Source organism: Gymnoscopelus braueri (assembly GCF_963280865.1).
Source record: "Gymnoscopelus braueri genome assembly, chromosome: 17".
NCBI lineage: Eukaryota > Metazoa > Chordata > Actinopteri > Myctophiformes > Myctophidae > Gymnoscopelus > Gymnoscopelus braueri.
The window spans coordinates 36,211,686-36,234,374 of record NC_137617.1 but is presented as its reverse complement, the minus strand read 5'-3'; the positions used below and the strand labels follow the sequence as shown (position 1 = coordinate 36,234,374).

The 22,689-nt window shown below is 43.0% G+C and overlaps 1 protein-coding gene across 4 annotated transcripts in view; it reads right to left on the bottom strand.

Annotated features, from left to right (window-relative positions):
• The window catches only part of adamts14 (ADAM metallopeptidase with thrombospondin type 1 motif, 14), a 110,341-nt gene that overhangs the window by 46,290 nt on the left and 41,362 nt on the right, over nt 1–22,689 (bottom strand). For all 4 annotated transcript variants that reach the window (XM_080454851.1, XM_080454853.1, XM_080454854.1 and 1 more), the window contains exon 5: nt 9,992–10,075. In XM_080454851.1, coding sequence (XP_080310977.1) covers nt 9,992–10,075 — 84 coding nt within the window. The remainder of the gene's footprint in view (nt 1–9,991; nt 10,076–22,689) is intronic.

Genomic DNA, 22,689 nt, shown 5'->3' with positions numbered 1-22,689 from the left:
GCAGCAGCAGAGCAGAAGCAGCAAATACAATGAGCTTTTCCAGAAGGTGGCATTTCCCATTTCCTGTCAGTTTCTCACAGCTTCATTTGATTGGCTCAGCAGCAGATTTGAACGTGCATGTGACTCATCACCTGATCAGGAGTCGTCTGCCTGAACTAGCGCCGCAGGGCAACCTTTTTAAAAAATGTTGGAAATTATGAACATTTTTGAATTTCTGAAATTTTCTTTTGTCTATGCCTAAAATAGGGACGCCAGGCTGAAAGTGATTAGCCATTTTTAGGCATGTCTTGCTTTTATTTACACACACACACACACACACACACACACACACACACACACACACACACACACACACACACACACACACACACGCACACGCACACACACACAGAAGTCTTAAGTTCTCCAGTCAGAATCAAACAGGATTCTTACATTAAAGACCTACGTGCTGTTTAAACTGTACAATACATCCCAGAAGTAAAGCCTCACCACACACCCTCACTTAAAGTATGCATTAGGCTATATATCAAGTTGATCCCGGAGTCTCAGCCAGTCGCACGTCATGAAACTCACGGGAGAAGTACATTACTGTTGAGATTTATTTCCATGAGACACCGACGCAAATCACAAATGCATGTGCAGCCCAAAAATACTATAGATATTACAGTACGCGTGCTGTATCGCTACTGTTCAGTGCATGTGGACAAAGTACTCATCCCGAAATACTTCAGTCAAAGTATAAATACTCCTGGTCAAATATTACTCCACCACAAGTGAAAGTTGCTGTGTCAAAATTGTACTTGAGTTAAAGTAGTGGAGTACTTGCTTTTAAAAATACTGAAGTATTCAAAAGTATACAGTACGTTTTTTTAAATACTTAAGTATCCATGAGTAGAGAGTACTTTTTTCCCCGTTTATTATCAATGCATTACTCTATTAAAATGAAGACCAAAAACAAATCTAATACCTCAAAAAATATTAACTCATGTGCCAGAATTATTTCTGGTTGTGTTGTCCCAGTGCCAGAGCCAAAAATACATTGTAAAAAAAAAAGTGCTTAGGAAGCGAGATACAGCCTTTTTCAGTAAGATGTTAAACAAGAAGTGAATGGAGCAGCAAATCTTCAAATCATGATATCTAGGGTTCTGGAAAAAAAAAAAAAAAAAAAAAGTGACGTAATTTCATTGGCACTCTGGAGGGACAGCGAGTGCATTTTCCGGCAGCGGCTGCTGCCGCGGAGCTGCCGGCGGCGCCAGCTTTGGGAGTGTGCTGCGTTTGTGTAACGCAGTCCCCACCAATATTATTTACGATTCTGTGCCTATCGGTACATAACTCGGACGGCGCTTAGTCGACTAGCAGACCATCGGCCGGTCGTCGCGGGCACTCGCGCCTGGAGGCGCTCGGGCGCGACTCCTTGGCCTCAAGGTCTGCTGAGTCGGCGCGCCTCCGTCATGGTCCAAAACTATACTTTATCGGCGGAAAAAATAAGTTGACTGCCGCTCCTCCACCGGCAGTTCCGCGGCAGTTCCGCTGCTGCCGCTCCTCCACCGGCAGTTCCGCGGCAGTTCCGCTGCTCCGCCGGCAGCTGCCGCTCCACCGCCGGCAGTCACTGCCGGCAGCTGCCGCTCCTCCACCGGCAGTTCCGCGGCAGCAGCCGCTGCCGGAAAATGCACTCGCTCCTTCTGGCACTCTGGGCTTATGAAAAATGATCTTCTACTTTCACTGTACTTGAAATAGGACTTAACAGGTCCATTCATAATGTACTTTTCCCCCTTCCAGAAATGTATTGGAGTCTTTGTCTTTGAAATGTATTGCATCGAAAGTCATGTCTCCAAAGATACTCAAGAAAAGTACAATACTGGAGTAAATGTATTGTGTTACTGTCCGCCACTACAGTACGACCGAATCACACATATGCATACGCTGTTCAAAAATAGATTATTATACGTGTTGTAACACTACTGTTTGACACATGTGAGCCCTGACGCTGCGATCCACATGTGAGACATCCTTCATCGTGTTCCACGTTGCCCCTCTTCTTCTTCCAATATGAGGCAATGTGAACAAGAAGTTCCAGTCCAATTAAATCCACTTTATTTACAGAGCACATTTAAAACAACAGCGTGGAACCAAAGTGCTGTACACTCAGGACCTGGAGCTTATTGTCACAGGACAATCAGCTGCAGGTCTATGAAACACTACTCAAGTGATCTTCTAACAACAGCTCTTGGAAAGATGGACTGGTCCCATGTCCTAAATTGCACCTCTGTGGAGGAGTCCTGGTCCTGTTTCAAAAAAGCTTTTTTGTGTGTACTTGATAACATCGCACCCACAAAGGTGGTGAGGGTCAAAGCTAGCACAGAACCTTGGATGAAGGGTGACATTTTGAATGCCATCAAACTCAGGAACAAAAGCTACTCTGAGCTCAGGAAAAACAAAAGTGAGCAGCTACTTGAAAAGTGCAGAAATCTACGAAATGTAGTTACTAAATTGATCAGAAATGCCAAAAAGAATTTCTTAAATGAGAACATAGAGGCAAACAAAAGCCACCCACAAAAACTGTGGGAGGCACTAAAACAATTAGGCTGCAACGGGAAAATTCAGACTAAATCTACAAACATTTGCATTATTTCAAGTGGCTCACTCACTACCGACAAGCAATTGGTAGCGGACTGTTTTAACAGTTTCTTCACCACAGTTGCAACCCAGTTGGTAAGCAAACTCCCTCAGCATTCAGGTCTGTACGGCCCCGACCACATTCAAGCTCACTATGAGAAACTAGGGGCTAAAAAAGATTCCTTTTTTTTCAAACCTGTATTGACTGAGGATGTGCAAAACAAACTCCTCGCCCTACAGCCAAACAAGGCCACCGGCCTTGACAACATCCCCACCAGATTCCTCAGAGACGCAGCGGTCTCCATTGCTCCCATAGTAGCCCACATTACAAACTTATCCATCAGTCAGTGTCACGTCCCACAAGAATTCAAGTTGGCAAGAGTAATCCCTCTATTTAAAAAAGGAAGCAAACTAGACCCTGGCAACTATAGGCCTGTTTCCATCCTTTGTTCCATCTCAAAGGTTATAGAGCGATCAATCCAAGAACAAATCAACAGCTACCTCAGCGAGCGTAAACTGTTGTTTGAATTCCAATCAGGCTTCAGAACATCCCACTCCACTGACACATGCCTACTATATTTGACCGACTACATCAAACGTGAGGTAGACTCGGGCAAATACTGTGGCATGGTCATGCTGGACCTCCAAAAGGCGTTTGACACTGTAAACCACGCAATTCTACTTGATAAGCTGAGGGCGATTGGTTTTGATTGCACATCACTAAATTGGATGAGATCTTACCTGGAGGGTAGAGAACAAGTGGTTGACATCAACGGAACCATGTCCTCATCCCTCCCGGTGAGCTGCGGGGTTCCTCAAGGCAGCATTCTAGGGCCGTTACTGTTCCTTCTATACATTAACGACATGAATGCTGCCTGTAACTGCAAACTGTTCCTGTTCGCTGATGACTCGGCACTCCTGATCTCGGGTGAGGACAAGTTGCAAGTTGAGGAAGCTCTCAGCTCTGAACTCTCAAAAATCCGTACCTGGCTGACCGATAACAAACTGTCTCTACACCTTGGGAAAACCGAATCCATCCTATTTGGGACCAGACATTCCCTCAGTAAAATGAAGGTAAATGACTTCAAGGTCAAAGTCGATGACACAATCATCACTAGCAAAGAAGAGATTACCTATTTGGGATGTATTCTTGACAAATACCTGACAGGTGAAAGCATGGCAACAAAGGTGGTCAAAGGAGTAAACCAGAGAACCAGATTTATGGGCAGAGTTTCCTCTTTTGTCAACCCTCAGGCCCTCAGGACCCTCTCAGGGGCCCTGATACAGCCCCTTTTTGACTATGCTAGCTCCTCTTGGTACTCCAACACCTCAGTGTCACTGCAGACTAAGCTTCAAACCTCCCAAAACAAACTGATCCGACTACTTCTCGGACTGGGGCCCATGACCCACCTCTCTCCCACTCACTTTGCCAGCCTAGGCTGGCTCAGGGTGGAAGACAGGGTTAAACAACTAAAAATGGGTCTGGTCTTCAAAATTGTAAATGCAGATTTGCCCGATATGCCCCCTATACCCGCATATCTGTATAAATACCTCGAAAAAGTTAGTGACACCCACAGCCACGAAACTAGAGGGAGCGTAAACAACAATCTGGTACCACCCTCCCATAAAACAAACATGGGCAAATTCTCCTTCTATAGCACAGCCACCAAGGAATGGAATAGTCTAACCCCATCCCTCAAAAAATGCAGTTCCCTGGGCTCATTCAAAACAGCCCTAAAAACCCATCTTTCTGGAGGCCGAAAGAGGAGCTAGTACCAGTTTCCCTGTAGACAGACGACCCCCCCCCTCCTCTTTTTGTACATATTTTGTATTTCCTCATGCTTTTTTTGTATATAATTTTTATTTTTCCATGCTTCCCCCCCCCTTTTTTTTGTACATATATTTTTTTAATGCTTTTTTTGTACATAGTGGTATTTTTTCTGTATTATCTGTATTTTCATGTTGATTTTTGAACTGTTTGGTTGCTACTATATATGTCTATGAAATTAACTCAAGGACCCCAACGGAAACAAGTCCGCAAGGACTTTTTTGGCCGGACCTTTTAGACAAAAGCATTATAAATGTAACTGTGTTGTTTTACATTCTTTTGCCTAATAAAAATTTCAATGAATCAATCAATCAATCAAAGTAAACAAATATATAGCCTACTAAAAGTACTGAGAGTAAAACAATAAACAGGGGAAAACACATTGGGGGCCATATTTTTGCCAGTGCCTTACCCATTAGCCTTGAACTTCTTTGCCATTTTTTACTATTCTTAAAAAAAAAATCGAATAGTTTAACTAGCCGATCTACATCGACACGTTGTGGGCTTGTATACGTATTACGTACAAGTGGGGTCCGGACCCCACTTTGAGAACCAATGATGACATATAGACTAACGGAAACAGCAACTCTCAGTCTGGTATCATCGGAAGCCAAGGAGTTGAGACAAGGAGCACCGTGGAGGAATTCCAAAACGTTTCTTCTTTGCGGAACTGAGTTCCTCAGAGAGCACGCCATGATTTCACAATGAACCACTTGAACCCTATTTTATTCTTTGTCGTACAACGGTGCGGTGCAGCGAAGATAGGCGAGCTTGTAGATCAGCAATCTTCTCTGTTTTTGACTATTTGTTTTTTATTTTTTTACTTTTGAACTTTTCGCCCTATCACATTCCCAAAATATGGACGCCAGGCTGAAAGTGGTTATAAGTTCCAGGCTATTGCATCATTCTGTTCAATATTGCATTACATTACATTAGGCCAAAGCTAGATTTCAATGACAGTGTGAATATGACCTGTAAGCCAGGGGTCTTCAACAGGGGGTCCGAGACCCCTTGGTGGTCCTCAGAGTTACTACTGGATGATTATTTTTACATTAACCACTTGAACCGTTTAGCATCCCTATTCTGAGCAGAACTTTAGCCAAAAAATAACAGATCTACAAGCTCACAACGCCTCGTGGCGCTTGTAGATAGGCTATTTTACCAAGTATTGAAAATACAGATTAACATGAATCCAACATACACTGATGATTGTGCTGTCAAACAAGTCTATAAAGCTATCTATGAAATCTATGAAAAAGCTTAATATGCAACACCATTATATACAGTATGTAGTCACATTTCCCAACCCGGAAGAAGGGGTGAAAAGGGAGTACTGTATGCGATGGGTGAGCAACTCCATACAAGTGAATGGGCGAGGATTTCCTGTGCCCTCTATTATTTTTAACTCTTTCTAACTTAACTATGCACTGCACTCAGATCTAGTGTCTACTTCCAAGTGGGAATAGATTTGATAGAAACCTAAAAACGTAGTGGAGTGGAAAACATTTCCCTCCATTATGGCACTATGGTACTGTACTGTACCATTGATTCATCACTTCAACACAACCACCGCTCAATAAGGGAGAGAGAGAGAGTGCACCGCATGGCCCTGAAGAGTGACATGATGACATTGTACAGTAGGGGCACACTGCTAGTTTTATCGTTCATCGACCCGTGAAACAACCGCATAATCGCAATGACCCCGGTTCAGTCCTGCCTGCAGAGAGCTGTGTGTGTCATTACCCTCCTCCCTACCAGCGTTGGAAGAAGTACTCACATTTTGTACTTGAGTAAAAGTACAAAAGTATTCACATTAAAATATATTGAAAGTACTGAAAGTAAAAGTACTCATTCTGCAGAATGTCCCATTTCACAAGTTTCCAAATGCATAAAAATGCTTCACTGCGTTTAGCAGGAACCAAAAAGTGGAAGAGCCAATCAGCGTCGTCGCTCAGGGCCCTGTGATTGACATACGTTCATTGGCTCTTCCACTTTTTGGTTTCTGCAGAATGCCCACCCAGCGCTTGTGGATCAGACCGGTCAGCAGAAGTTCACCCGAACGGGAATTCACCCAACCGGGATGGTTTACCAGGCTAAATCAATTAATCAATTAACTTTGAATATATTTTTTTTGTATATCGTCGCATTGTGAGCTTGTCGATCGGCTATTTCCGGCTATGCTTGTCGATCGGCTATTTTCAGAAAAAGCTTTCCCCACAATACCGATGCTGGGGTTTAAGTGGTTAAATAATCTTTCATTAATTAAAGTTCAGGGTTAGGGTAAGAGCTGGGGCTGTAATGCGTTGCATAACCCAAGCCAGCCAAAGTGGAGTGTGGAGTGGACCTAAGGTGAAATCACGTTGAAACGGTTGTGTTCAGGCGTTAACGTGGGCGTTACAGAGTGGAGACCAGTTGGGTGTGAGGAGGACACATGCAGCATGTCGGAGCTCATCTGATCGCATGTGTAAAAACAGTGTGTCTTTGGGCCTTGGCAGGCGGACACAAAGAACAGGCCAGATGCTGAAATATAGGTAATCAGGAACAAGCATCGGCCATTTGTACCCTTTAAACCATTAAAACCGGGAAAGCATCTTTGTCATTTTAGATTTCTTTGGCTATTCAAAAATCGTGAAAAGTTGTGCAAATCTTAGAATATACGCATATATTTTTAAAGCAATTTATTTTTACTGAAATCTCTGCTTCTAGAGTCCCTGACTTCCTGGAACAAAATCTTTTGAGATGGGGGTCCACAGACAAATACATTGTGGGGGTCCTTGACATGAAAAAGCACCACTTATACACCACAGACATCTGATTGGTCCCCGACTGAGCGACAACCAGCAGGCTCCTTCCACACGGCAGCGGGTGTTTATGCCGAAAAATATGAGAAATGAGAAAAATATCCAGTTTTGGTGGTGAAAAAACGCTGCACCCCCCGAGTTGTTCCTTTTTACATGAAGTATCAATACAAGGCCACTGAAACCGGCGTTGCCAGATTTTGCGATTGAAATAAGCAACCAGGTCTATGAGAACAAGCGCAAAAGAAGCGACTAGACTACGGCTATTTGAAAATAGCCAATCAACAAGCTCAGCGCCGCGACGCGGTCTGCGGACAAATACATAATTAATTTGGGGGTCCTCGACATGAAAATGTTTAAGAACCACTGGTATAAACAACATTTAGGAAACGAGCCCAAGTAAGCAACTACAGTTTAGAAACAAGCCGGGAAAAAAATGCAACCCGCAACTAACCAATATTTACAAGCAATTTGACAGAAAAACCAGCCAAAAGTCGCTCATAATAAGCGGACATGGCAACACTGACTGAAACGAGTTTTTTCAATTGTAGTGGATGGATATAGCAACCAAGCAACAGCAAGCAATGGCTGCAGAAGAGGGGTGGGGCCACGTGCGGGACTTGACAAAGGGTCAATTACAAGATATGAATTCTGAGATATAAAATTCACAATTCAGTGGGGGGGCCGGGGCATACAGTATAGTCCTTACAGTATACAGTATATCATCCTTATTTCATGAGAAACGAACATGGGAACAAGTCGTCTCTGTCGGGTGGAAACCTCATATGTCCAAAAACTTCAAATTCAAAAGCATCAAAAAGTAGCAGATCTACAAGCTCGAAACGCGCCGCGTTTCGAGCTTGTAGATCTGCTACTTTTTGATGCTTTTGTGTGACACTGTAGTATGATCAAGTAGGGCGTTAACCCATTCAATCCGGGGACGCATCTGTGTCATTTTAGATTTGAGCTCCAACACCATCATAAAGTACGCGGACGACACGACAGTGATAGGCCGAATCGTCAACAACGACGAGTCTGACTATAGAGAGGAGATCAACTCACTGGCACTCTGGTGCCGGGAGAACAACCTCTCTCTTAACGTCGACAAGACCAAAGAACTGATCGTGGACTTCAGGAGGCCGCGGAGAGACCATGCGCCCATCCTCATCGACGGTGCTGCAGTGGAAAGGGTCAGCGAGTTCAAGTTCCTCGGAGTACACATCGAGGAGGACCTCAAATGGGAGACGCACACCACACACGTGAGGAAAAAGGCTCAGCAGCGACTGTACTGGCTCCGCCGCCTGAAGAAGCTCGGAGTAGGACATCGCATCCTCAGGCTGTATTACAACAGTTCTGTTGAAGGCATCCTAACAGGCCGTGTCACGGCCTGGTACGGGAACTGCACTGCCCGAGAAAAGATCAGCCTACAGCGAGTAGTGCGATCGGCAGAGCGAATAATGGGAGACGAGCTCCCAGCGCTCCAGGAACTGTACAAAAAGCGGTGCGTGGTCAAAGCCAAGCGCATCATCAAGGACAAGCACCACCCAAGTCACAGACTGTTCAAACCCCTACAACGACCGCGACCGGGCAAGGGGCTCTACCGCAGTATCAAGAGTTCCACCACCAGGTACTGGTGCAGTTTTAATCCGGCTGCTGTCAGAATGCTGAATGAGGCATAAGCCTTGTTCAGCAGCCTGACAACAGGCGGTGCAGACTTTTCTGGCTCTTCCTGAACACACCTGTGGATTATACCAGGGACAATGACTTGGACTTAGCTCCCCCTCGGACACACCTGTGGACTACACCAGGTACAAATGACTTTTTGTTGCACTCCCTCATGGAGCTACTTGCGGATTATACTAGGGTCAGTCCACCCTAGGTGGACACGCACTGACCTTTTGCACCTTAATCCCATGTATAACGCACTGACTTTTTTTGCCTTTTTATTGTGCTCTTTTTTCTCTAAGCACCTTAACGTCCATATGTATATCATGCACAGTATAAGTATAACATGCACAGTATACATACATTGCTGCTATGCTCAGGCACCTTAGTTTTTATTATCTCAGGTACTTTGTAAATATGTAGATAACTTGTCTGGCCTTCTGTTGCTCTCTTGTTTTGATCTCCTTCCCACTTGCCCCCCACCCCTCTTCTTCTCCCCCCCCCCCCCCCCCTCTTCTTTCTATGGAAATTAACGTTGCGATGGGAACGATGTACAAAAACGAATTTCACCCACTTTTTTACCTTGTAAACCTGTGATGTGACAATAAAACTGATTCTGATTCTGATTCTACTTTGGCTATTAAAAAATAGAAGATCTACAAGCACCGAGTGCCATGAAAATGTTTGAGAACTACTGTACTGATTTAGCAACATACGTTTTTTTTTTAAACTGTTAGGATTTAGAAGACATTTGTAGAATCGGCCAAATTGCACACATTTTCAGGATTTTTCCTAAAATAGCAGATCTACAAGCTCATAGCGCGGCACTCGGTGTGAGCTTGTATATCTGCTATTTTTTAATAGCCAAAGAAATCTTAAAATGACACAAATGCGTTCCCGAATTAAATAGGTTAATTTACAACAACAACAAAAAAAAAATAGAATAATGGAGATAAGAGGTTTCTGCCCACGACAGCAGCAGTGATATATACAGTAGTGGTCCATCCTTATTTCATGAGAAACAAACACAGGACACCAGTGGAAAAGAGGAGGTCAGGGAGGTTCCTGATGAGATGATTCCTACCTGCCGGTATCCCACCATTATCATGCGCACCAGCACGATGTTGATGTTGGTTCCCAAGGACTCGTCATGGTAGATCTCATCAACCTGAAAGAGATCAAGGGCATAGAAAACTACAATCAGCCTAATGAAGCATGAGGGAAACACATGCAGCTATGCTTCGTGATGTCAACTATGTGTGTGTTCGTGCGTGCGTGCGTGTGTGTGTTCGTGCGTGTGTGTGTGTGTGTGTGTGTGCGTCTCCTCATTGTCTGCACCATGACCACACTCCAGTTACTGAAACTCTGTCACACATTCTGAATGGCTGCTATGTATATAAGGGAATGTACATGGCTAGGCACGACAGAATTGTTGACCTACTGTATTAGTTAAGGACATAAGTTCATATGTTTCATCGTTTGCCAAAATGTATAAGCACTCTTGTGTTTCAACTGCCATGTTCATGCGCAATAATGAAAATGATGCCTTTTCAGATGTCACAGCTAATACGCCAGATGTTGTTGTTGTTGATGAGGACAGTAGAGAAGTGATAGTATTGTGAAGTATTAAGTATGAAGTGAAGTATTGTGGTCCAAAAATAAACAAACTGTCTCGGCGATATTGTCAGGGAGGTGGCTCTGTATCGTTTATGATAGTCAGTCACTCATATTTGATACAGTCTGTTTCTGGCGATAATTTTACTAATTCGGCGGAAGTAAAATTAGCCTTTTCTCACCGTCAGTTGATGCTTCATGTCCATAAGAGTCAAACCTCATTTGATTGGAACACAGTTCTTATTTGACACGTATTAAGTCAGACTTCGGTGCTCTATAGCCGCCGATCTACAAGCTCACAATGCGTTGTGGCTGGCTGTGACGCGGTGTGAGCTTTTACATCTGCTATTTTCAACTTGAGGGTTAGGGTCAAAATTTGTCAAAATGGCATTCATGAAAATCAACATCCTAAAATGTTGATGGCCTCCCAAGTATAGTAACACAAACCAGCGTGCGTGCGTGCGTGCGTGCGTGCGTGCGTGCGTGCGTGCGTGCGTGCGTGCGTGCGTGCGTGCGTGCGTGCGTGCGTGCGTGCGTGCGTGCGTGCGTGCGTGCGTGCGTGCGTGCGTGCGTGCGTGCGTGCGTGCGTGCGTGCGTGCGTGCGTGCGTGTCTGTCTCCAAACAGAAAGAATGCTCCTGATAAACACAGTCACGTTTGAATGACCAGGTACTAGTAATTAACGATTTTCAGTAATTGCTCATGCCCACATACATGGTTCCTTCTGTATTCTGCGCTGCAGTAACTAATTGGAGCTGTTTATCATATCCTTTATGTTCCATAGATGTAACAGTCTGTTATATTTTAAATGCAGTTCATTTACACAATACTCATTCTGAAAGATACAGTACTAGGAAGCTAAATGTCCTCAGCATTCGCACATACTTACATGGGGGTTTCTGTAGCCTATACTCTGCGCTACTAATTGGAGCTCAAAGTTTCACAATTGCATGTTTTTTTTCTTCCGTAAATGAATGCCTTACTTCATCACACAAGAGTGTCACACAAAAAGCAGTGAAAATAGCAGATCTACAAGCACACAACGCCTCGCGATTGTGTGCTTGTAGGTCGGCTAATTTCCACAATTTAAAAATGTCTTCAAAATGATAATAAAAAAAGGAACGGTTTTGGGACATATACAAGGTTTCCACCTGACAGCAACGATATATACAGTACTTTATATTCCATAGACGTGACAGTCTGTTATATTTTTGTATTTTCAATTTCATTCCCTTTAACCTTTAGCACTCGACTCTTAATACTGACAAACACGTGTTAGATTTGTTGTTATCGTCTTGAAACAGGGCTCGTCTGTATGTCGTGTCCCCCACACAACCTGCTGTCACCAAAGGAAAAAACGTTGACATTCTATATTCCGTATACGCTGAATGTTGACTGACGTTTCTGAATGAAAAAAAGCCTTGCACCTCATGGTTCCCCAGGTGAGGACCAAGCCCAGCTGACTCTGGTGTATTGTATGATTCTATCCATTGAATGCACCCTGTGTGCTGCTTAGACCACTAGACCAATACGTGCCATTCATAAAGAACCCTAGCATCCCTATTCTGGGCATGTTGTACTAGGGTTATAGGGGTAATACAGTTTTCATTGGGATACAGAAGAATAGGAACTTAAAAGTATACTACAGTACATTAGTTCCACTGATCCAAGCCGGAACACAGTCGATTGATTGATCATTTTGTAGTTTGTTTTCCACTTCAGGTTAAAAACTACAGCAGGGTGAAAACATGTCAGGCTTGACTGCATCACACTGACCTTATAGTACACAGGAATGTAAGCAACACAGCTGCAGCTAGTCAAATAAATGGGTGCGTTCGATTTTAGGTGCGTCAATACCAGTGTTGTATGGAGATGAGAGGTTTCTGTCCCGACGGCAGCGATATAAATCGAGGGTATACTTGACCGCTGCTCTATAACAGGCAGTGAATGGCGACTTAAACGTGTGATATCTGGTTTAAAGACACCTGGCATCCGTCCAACCAAACCAGTGTTGTTATGCAATATGGCTCCAGAAGACTGACCTAGAAATGTGATGACGGCCATTATTAGGCTTTCTAATGATTCCATGGTATGTGGACGCATTTGTGTCATTTTTTGATTTCTTTGGCAATTCAAAAAAATACTGTACTAGCACTGTATGCACTCTTTTTTTCCCTCTACACCAAATCTATTAGACGAAAAGAGACGATCCACAGGCTCACAAGATTGTCCCCCCCTCCCCCTAGAATATGGATGCTAGGGCTACAAATGGTGGGTTATGACCACTAGTACACCAGCATCCATATTCTGGGAGGGACTTTAAGCAAAAAATAGCAGATCCACACTTGTAGATCAGACTTTTTGTGGCAAAGACATTCGGTGCAGACAGAAAAGAGCGGTCCAAGTACAGAGGTATACAACTCAGGTCCAGTTTACTAAGTCTAGAGGGTTTAAGTGGTTAAAGGGATAGTTCACCCCCAAAATCACTTTTTTTCTATCGATTACTCACCCCATGGAGACTTGAATTAATGCTTTTTTTTTGTCTCATTCCTAAGCCAATAATTGTATGTGTCCTTTGTGTCTCCTACCGGAACCGCTGCCTACCGGTCCGCTGGTCATCAAATTATTGGCTTAGGAAATGCCTGTCTCCATGGGGTGACTAATCGATAGAAAAAAAGGACATTTTGTGGTAAACTATCCCTTTAACAGAGGGCCAAGCTGGAGTCCACCATGCAGTCAAAGCCCTTTTACAGTTCCATCCAGTTTCCATGTGGTGCGATGCTTTATCCTCGTCAAATGATCACCGCATGTCAGCGCTCCTCCGAGGCCCTATTAAGTCAATCAACAGCTCCGGTCTGTGGTCGACATAATAATGCCATTCACCGTAGGAGAATGGAACGGCGGGCGGAAGGAAACCGCCTCTTGTTCCTTTTTCCATAATTCGTCGCTGTCATGGTGGAAACCTTGTATGTCCAAAACCGTGTGTCCAAAAATAGTGAAAATAGCCGATCTACAAGCTCTCAACGCGACGCGTTGAGAGCTTGTAGATCGGCTATTTACACTACTTTTGTGCAACACGTTTGTATGACGAAGTAGGGCATTAACTCATTCACTGACACAGACGATTTGACAAAAGAAAATGGAGGGTGTTTCCACTAGATGGCGCTTTTCTCTAACACATGAGTGACCATAGCTGCACACAGAACCAGGAGATCACGTGCTCCCAAGATTCACTGCTCCATTGACTTCCTGTTTAAACGTCTTTGGGAAATCGCCTGTATCTCGCCTCCTGTGTTTTTCTATGTATTTTTGACGAGACATGCTATTTTCAACGGCCTGTAACAAGTGAACGGGGGGTCGGGAGGACATTTTTTTCCCGCGAAAGCACAGTGAAACACCCCGTGATTACCAACGATCAGGGGATTGATCATACTGGAGATAAATATTCCGTGACTACTTCAAAAGGTAAGAAAATCGAAACATCGCTGAAAGCATACACAGTTGAAATCTGGAGATACAAGGTTTCTGCCCGACAGCGACGGAAATTCAAGAATTCAACTCGTCGTTTTGTGACGGAGGCTACAAACGGGGCGGTTGTGGAATGGTTGATTATCAACATGCCAAAGCGGGGGCTCTCGACTCTACGACTGGTAAACACACAGAGTCATTTAAGCTCCACATAAGGCTGCCCTCACATTTCCCCAGAACGTGACTGACTCCTTTAAAACCCTGTCATTGAGAGAAAACACACGTTTCACAATCGGCCTTTCAAAAAGGCAAAGAGGGTTTAGACTCGGCTACGACAGAGCCACACATTAACTTGACATCTTGGTATGTTGTAAGCGGAGGGGAAATAATTTATGCATGGTGTTGTAAGGCCCTTTTGGAGGGATCATCTGGCTTTCTCTCCCCCCCCCCGTCTATTTCAGGAAAGGTTTTGTTGACTGAGATAAGAAGAGAGAGAGAACTTGAATGCTTAGAAAATAAATCAATCAGGATGTTTACAGTATATTAGAGCACATTTGCGTGACAGGTTTAGGACTAAATTAAACCTCCATATGCTTGGAGATGGTTGCGTAGCGGCTGTCTCTGCAGCCACATGTACTTTGGGTTGACATAAGATTTACTGTAAGACTCACTTAAATCTGTTGTTTCTTCTACCGAGGTTACCTGAGGAAAGACGACAAGGAGAGAGCACTAGGGGAGGAGGTGCTGTACCTCCTCCTTCCCCATGTCTCCTTGTTGTCTTTCTTCCATCTCTCTAGGTCAATAAAGAGAAGAAAATACATGTGAGTCCAGAATGCAGCAGTCCATCAGTCTATCAGTCTATCACAGGGGTCTTCAACAAGGGGTCCGGGACCCCTAGGGGGTCCACAGAGTTACTACAGGGGGGGGCACCAAAAATACACAAAATAGTATAATATCTAAATATCTACAAGCTTGTAGATCTGCTATTTTTGGCAAAGAGGTATAGGTGTAGAGGGGAAAAAAAGAGCAGACCAAGTTTAAAAAAAAACTTGAATCTGAAAAACAATTTTATACAATATAGAGGGGGTCCCTGCTTCATCTCTCTCTCAGCTAGGGGGTCCTTGGCCTGTAAAAACGTTGATGACCCCCTGGTCTAACAGTCAAGAAAAGGCCATCTCGATCACGTGAGATTTACAACGGACCTGAGCTGACACTGTACTTGGTGCGCTCTTTTTCTTTCTCCCCTCTAATACACCAGTGGTTCTCAAGCTTTTTCTGGATCACGGGGCCCAACTTGAAAATCTCAAAAGCGTTCTTGCCGCCGTGTTAAGTGGTCAGAATGGGTGGGCCGTAAACGTCTATTTTCAGTGCACGTTTTGATCAGTCAAATTGATTGTGTTTTCCGGCTTGGATCAATAGAACTAACGTAATAAACTTTAAGTTCATACTTAGCAGTGTCATAAAGAACAGTCACTTGTCAAGGTTTTAAAGAAAAACATTTTTTGTACATAATAATTTTTTTAAAATGTTTTTTATGTTAATTATTAATACAATTATCACAAAAATCTTAATATCCTTGGTTTTCTGATGCTAAATGCAACAGCCCTGCGTTAAGCCTGATTTATACTTGGCTTGTGCGTCGCGCCACACACCGAAAATAGAGCTTGTAGATCTGCTATTTTGGGTGCACGAGACACCTAAACACGCGAGCTAAGTATATAAATCAGGCCACCACTCTTGTGATGTCATTGCTTGTCTGTAAGCCATAAACAGCAGCTGCTGATGATACGGGGCATGTACTGATAACTCCTCTGCTAAGTATGGTGGTGTCCCGTACAAATTATAGTCCTGAGACGACACAACAGTGTTTACGTAAGAACATCACAATGCTGCCAGTGAAAAGAAAAGAAGCCCTTTTGCTGAAGCAGAATTCAACGTGTCGTTTTTATCTGATCCAGCGGATTGGGTTCTTGTCTTGATCTGTGAACACGGACGAAATCTGTTGGGGGCAAGACTTGTGAAGGCTTTATATGCAAAACTTAAATGAATACACCATTGTTCCTATATCATCACTGTCGGGCAGAAACCTCGTATCTCCATATTTCCCCTCGCCCCGTAAATGAATGCTCTTACTTCATCATAAAAGAGTGTCGCGCAAAAGTCGCAACGCGTTGTGAGCTTGTAGATCTGCCATTTTCACTATTCTTTTAAAAATGATAATAAAAAAGGAAAGGTTTCCACCAGACAGCAATAAATTAGTATACATTTGACAGTGCGTTAATTTACTTTATAGAAGCATATTAGTCACTTAAACACTACACACTTCCAGTCCCCTGGGGGACTGGAGTCCAAAATGGGACCACAACCACGACTACAGATCCCATAGCCTGAGAGGAGCGTTCACAAAAAATAAACAGTAATAAACAGCTTAAATTTGAGAAAAGTTTAGAAATTGGCTTCTTTCAACTCTCTTCATCTGCCACTGGTCAATGCCCGCATGCAAGTTCAGATCAATGGCTCGACCCATTGAGGGAGAAAAATGCAGATCGGACAGAATGACGGACAGAGAGGTTCCTTCATTTTATAGTAGGATTCTCAAATGCAACAGACGCATCCTTTCATGAATGGTACGGCAGGGCCCTGCTCCTTTATAGAAACTTCACACCTCATAGAAATTCACAAGTTTACATAGGAGGACAGCGGTGGTGGAAAAATTACTACATTTATTTTTACTTAAGTAAAAGTATTAATACCACAATGTAGAAATACTCTGTTACAAGTGAAAGTCCGGTATTCAAAAGTTACTTGAGTAAAAGTACAAAAGTAGTGGCATCAAAATGTACTTTAAGTACCAAAAGTAAAAGTAGGCTACTCATTATGCAGAAGCTATCATTATGTAGAAAATGTATGAAAAATCTTTTGAAAAGAGCAGATCTACAAGCTCACAATGCGTCGCGTCGTTGTGAGCTTGTAGATCTGCTATTTTCAAATAGCCCAAGTATATAAAGGGCTGAAGTGGTTAATGTATGTTTTGTAATCATAATCTAAATCTACAAAGTAACTAGTAACTAAAGTTTTCAAATAACTATAGAGGAGTAAAAGTACAATATTTGCCTCTGAGATGTAGTGGAGTAGAAGTAAAAGTATTGAAAATTGGAAATACTCCAGCAAAGTCAAAGTACCTCAAAATTGTACCTTAGTAGTACAGACTGTACTTGAGTAAATGTACTTAGTTACTTTCCACCACTGCATATAGGAGGACTTTGGCCCGGGCCAGGAGGACAGCTGTGTCACCAATGAGGTGCTCTATGCTTGGCCAACGTCCAAATTTGCTCAGCGACGTAAGGGCAACACCTATAAGGAATTTAAGTAAATATACCATCCACAAAACGCCTATTCAGCTCGATTAAATAGCGCAAAGAACACTCTCCAATGACCGCAGATTCTCCCCCTCGATTTGCATTATGACCTTAACCCTTTAAGACCGGGAACGCATCTGTGTGTAATTTTTTGATTTCTTTGGCTATTCGAAAATGGCAGATATACATAGCTTGTAGATCTGCTATTTTTGAAAAATCGTGAAAATGTGTGCAAATCTTTGAATATATATATTTTCAAAGCATCATTTGTAACTCAAATCTTTGCTTCTGGGGATTCTACAAACGTCTTTCAAAGCCTAACAGTTTTTTGAAAAAACCTTTTCATGTCAAGGACGCCCAAAATTATATGTATTTGGCCTCGGACCCCCATCTCAAAATATATTGTTCCAGGGACCCCCAGAAGAAAAGATTTGAGTAAAAAAATGTTCGCCTTAAAAAATATATATATATTTAAAGATTTGCAAAAAAAAATCATCGATTTTTTCAAAATAGCAGATCTACAAGCTCATAGCGCGGCGCTCGGTGCCGCGCTATGAGCTTGTATATCTGCTATTTTTGAATAGCCAAAGAATGACACAGATTCTTTCCCGGTCAAAATGGGTTAAATTCCCAGACCGTTTTAATATGCTGACCTATATACTTGTGAGTTTATGTTGGATGCTAAATAGACAAAAGTTGCTGGAAATAAGGACAACGTAAAAATAGCATCGTAACCTCAGGAGGCTTTCTAAACATGCAAAATGTATACAGTATAATCGTTGATGTCAGGCAGAAACCTCGTAGTATCTCCATATTTCGCCTTTTAATGTTTGTTTTTTTGTAAATTAAAGCAGCACTACTGTATGTAACTTCCCTCTTCTACCCCGGATTTGAACTCGGTTTCCTGCGCAAGTAATGAAATAAATAGAGGCGGCCTGCTTGCTCAGGGGATAAATTGAATCTTGACCGTCAGGTCAAAATCCGTGTCAGATCCTGTGTCTAGGTGAGACATGACCTTTGCCACGATCTAAATGTCTCAATAGAAGAGCAGGGAGGCAAAATACAACCACCCCAATTGTATATGTTGTATTAACATACTCTACCATACTGATTGGACAACATACATTTGTATTAATTAAAAGGCTTTAATTAATGCCCTTTTTCATCATACAAGAGTGTTGCACAAAAGTAGTGAAAATAGCAGATCTACAAGCTCACAACGCGTTTGTAGATCGGCTATTTTCACAATGTTATTGTCTCCGCCAGTATGGTGGAGATTATGGTGGAGAGTATGTTTTCGTTCGTTTTTTTTCCGTGTGTGTGTCCGTCTCAGCCAAGCTAACATTGGTCAAGCTTCACGTGACAATATGTAATATTGAACCGTGATTGGCTGACTCTATCCAGACCCTTTGCTTTGATTGGTTAGCGAGACGCATGATGAAATAAAAACCTATAAATAGCACCACGCACTTCAAAAAATCATTTATATTTTTGCCAGACCCAAGGGGTCGGGGCTTGCATGAGGCTTTGTATCTGTTTCGTCCATACATGGGCAGGGGTCATTTGTCCTCCGGCCCCAGCCAAAAAAGAGTTTGCGACGTCCCCTTTCGTCATACATGGGCAGGGGTCATTTGTCCTCCGGCCCCAGCCAAAAAAAGGTTCGTGACGTCCCCTTTCGTCACAAACTATTCATGACATCATGAACTTCAGTTATAAAGTGGTTTGTAGGTGTGTTACATACTAGGACTTCATTTTGGGTCTGGCAGAACCAGGTCTCCTGGTCTTGTTTTTCTTTACCCCTTTTTCTCCCCAATTTTGGCGTTGTGAAAATGGACTGGACAAGCTCTACCGGAATGACTATATTTCAGATTGCCAATTTATAGCCACTGTACTGTCCATGTCCTTGTTTATGGTTATGTTTCTGGCTCCAACAGCCACTGTACTACTTACTGTCCATGTCCTTGTTTATGGCTCCGCCTCCAACAGCCACTGGGCAGAAGCTCTTCTTGAGCGCTGAGCTCCGGTTTTTGAGAAACCTCGAAATGTCGTCAGTCGACATTAATCTATGTAATAACGTCATCATAACCATGTAATTTTCCTTTAAATTAAAATGTCCATTAAACACATGGTCATTCAGCGACTCCCACCGACAAAGCGACCTGACTTCTAACGACTTATTTTGTAAATGAGTTGCACTGATTGACTGGAGCTGCTGTGAGAAATGTTTCACTGGACGATACATGTGAAAGGAGAACAAAGGAAGGACCAGGCTTCTGTGGTGGTTGGACACAAGCTGTACTGCTTTGGAGGAGACAGAGACTTCAGCAAAAGAGATCAGATTGAAGTACACATCTTTAACACAGTGTCTTTATGCTGGAGGAAGTTGACCCCAGCGACACCTGGAAGAGGAGAACGTCATCCTGAGGAGCCCTCCAAACATACGGGCCACACCGCTGTGCTCATAGAAAATATTGTGTACATCTGGGGAGTATGCCACTATAGATCTGATAGATTCTACAATAATCTTAGTGCATTTGATGTCGACACCCACAGGTGGTTCAACCCCAATATCTCTGGGATTGTTCCAGAGGGGAGGAGAAATCACTCAGCCTGTGTCTTGGGGAAGGTCATGTATATCTATGGAGGAAACACCCAGTTGACTGGATGCACTAATGACATGTACAAGTTGGACACCGCCACGATGGTCTGGTCATTTATTAACACCAGAGGAACTCCACCACCTGTTTCATCAGGTCACTCTGCCACCATCATCGGGACAAAGATGTTTGTATTTGGGGGCTGGGGGATCTGGAGGGGCTGGAGGCACCACTACAACACCATCAGAGTGTTTGACACAGAGACCAACTGCTGGCTGAGCACGCCTTCTGCACAGCTTCTTCCAGAAGGACGCAGGGGTCATTCAGCCTTTAGCTACAATGGAGCACTGTACATATATGGAGGCTTCAAGTATCCCCAGGCCTTCAATGATCTGTGGAAATTCAGTCCAGCGACGTTTTCCTGGAAGAAGGTTGAGCCAAAGGGGGAAGGCCCATCTTTGATGTATAGGATGTGCTGTTGCATGGTGGGAGATCACATCATCCTCTTTGGAGGAGACAAAACACCTGATGACTTGTTTGTCTTAGACTTAAATCCAAGTCTTAAGTCGTTATGCAAACTAGCAGTTATTCAGTACGATCTGAGGATGCGACGAGGACTGCGACGTGACATCAGGTCGGAACTGGCAGCCATGACTACCAACAGCAACAGAAACATAACGGCCCTCAAACTAAAACAACAAACAAACCGCTGACTCCAACAGTGTCACATAAATAGTGAAAGTAGCTGTTCTGCAAACTATGAGATCTTTTCACTGGTTTAAAAACACATTTTAAAGTCTGAACAACAGTTGTAACCTTAATTCAAAGGCAGTGTCATCATCAATATGACGTCACTCATCTCCATATTTGGGTGCAGACAGACAGACAGACAAGGGATGATGCAATTTGATGATGTTTACCTGACGCTGTAGGAGGCAAGCCGTATAGAAGAGGTCTGTCTGTTTGCCAGACCCAGGGGGTCAGGCCTACATGAGGCTTTGTCGGTCCCCTTTTGCTATCGTTTTCGTCCATATATGGACGAAAACGTTTTCTTACATGTCCCTCTTTTTGATTGGCCAAGCTTAGCGTGACGTAGTTTAGAAACCATTCAGATTTCCGGCCATTCAGATTTCAACCACTAGGGGTCTGGCAGTACCAGGTCCCCTGGTTCCCTTGTTTGAAGTGAGCTTCCATCACTGTGATGACCACTGATGTTTCTAAATATGAATGGGGTGTGATTTTTTGTCTCCGCCAGGAGGGTTTTACCCTCCGTGTGTGTGTCCGTCTCAGCCAAGCTAACATTGGTCAAGTGACACGTGACAATATGTAATATAAATAGGTAAGACAGGATTAATCAGGAACAGTACTGGCGGAGACCTGTGCTCCGAGGAGCACATTCTCTAGTTTAAAATAAATGAATACTTTTAAAAAGGAACGGTTTTGGACAGACAAGGTTTCCGCCTGACAGAGATTATATCATAATAATACAAATAATCACCATGTAGTATAGCATATTTTTCACCACACATCATTGGTTTTCCATGCCTCCTTTGAGACTCCCCCAAATATATGTTTTAACTTAATTTCCTCGAAAAAGAAACAAACTTTTCTCAGAGGTGCCACAAAAACATATGTGTTGTGCAACACCGGATTTGTGTGGTGGCATGAGTGGCATGAACCTCACATACCACAGAAATTCTGTGGCCCCTGGGCCCTGTATACTGAGAAAATGGACAAAAAAAACCCCATAAAAATATAGCATAATAAAAACAACAACCAAGGCCTCCCCTGTGTAATCTTTAGCTATTGATAGCATTCTACCAGGTGTGCAGTTCACCAACGAAGCCGCACAAATCACAACCAGCGTTGTCGGATTCAGCGAGAGAAATAAGCAACCAGAGGTCTATGAAAACAAACTCAAAAGAAAACGACTATAGGCCACATGAACACTTTGAACGTACGTACATCAGCTATTTGAAAATAGCCGATCCACAAGCTCACAACGCCTCGCGATGCAACGTGTTGTGAGCTTGTAGATCTGCTATTTTCAAAAGAATCGAGAAAAACATGACAAATGTGGAATATGGGATGGGGGTCCGACTGGTCAGTGGGCAAATACATATACATTTGGGGGGGTCCTTGACGTGAAAATGGTTGAGAAACAACTGGTTTTAACAACATTTAGGATGCAAGCCCAAACCAGCAACTACACTTTAGAAAAACAAGCCCAAAGTTGCTTATGATAAGCAGACATGGCAACCCTGACCACAACGCAGTGTTTCAATTGAAAATATCAATCTTTATAAATAAAAGAAAACGCTTCGCAAAGACAATTTTGGTGTAACTAAGATTCACTTGAAAAAAGATAGATAGATCAACACTCACTTTCTTTATAACTGTCCCTTTGGTATTTCCTTACAGACTCATTTTGTGACATCATGCACATATTGGTTTACTTTTGTGAGGACACACTGCATAAACACACACAGCCATACTTAAATACAGATAGAGAAGATATTCTGTGAGTATGGTTTGATTAAAGATATTTGATGCAACATAAGCCATTAACTTTATTCCAATATGTTTTGTATTGTATTTGTATTGTATTGTATATATGTATTACTGACGAATTAAGTACAATGGACCATAATGGAAACTCCCCTTTTTGTGTTATCCTTTTAGCATTACCTTTTGACCTTACTTCCTGTACCGTTAATAATCGTGTTAAAGTATTCAATCAATCGAT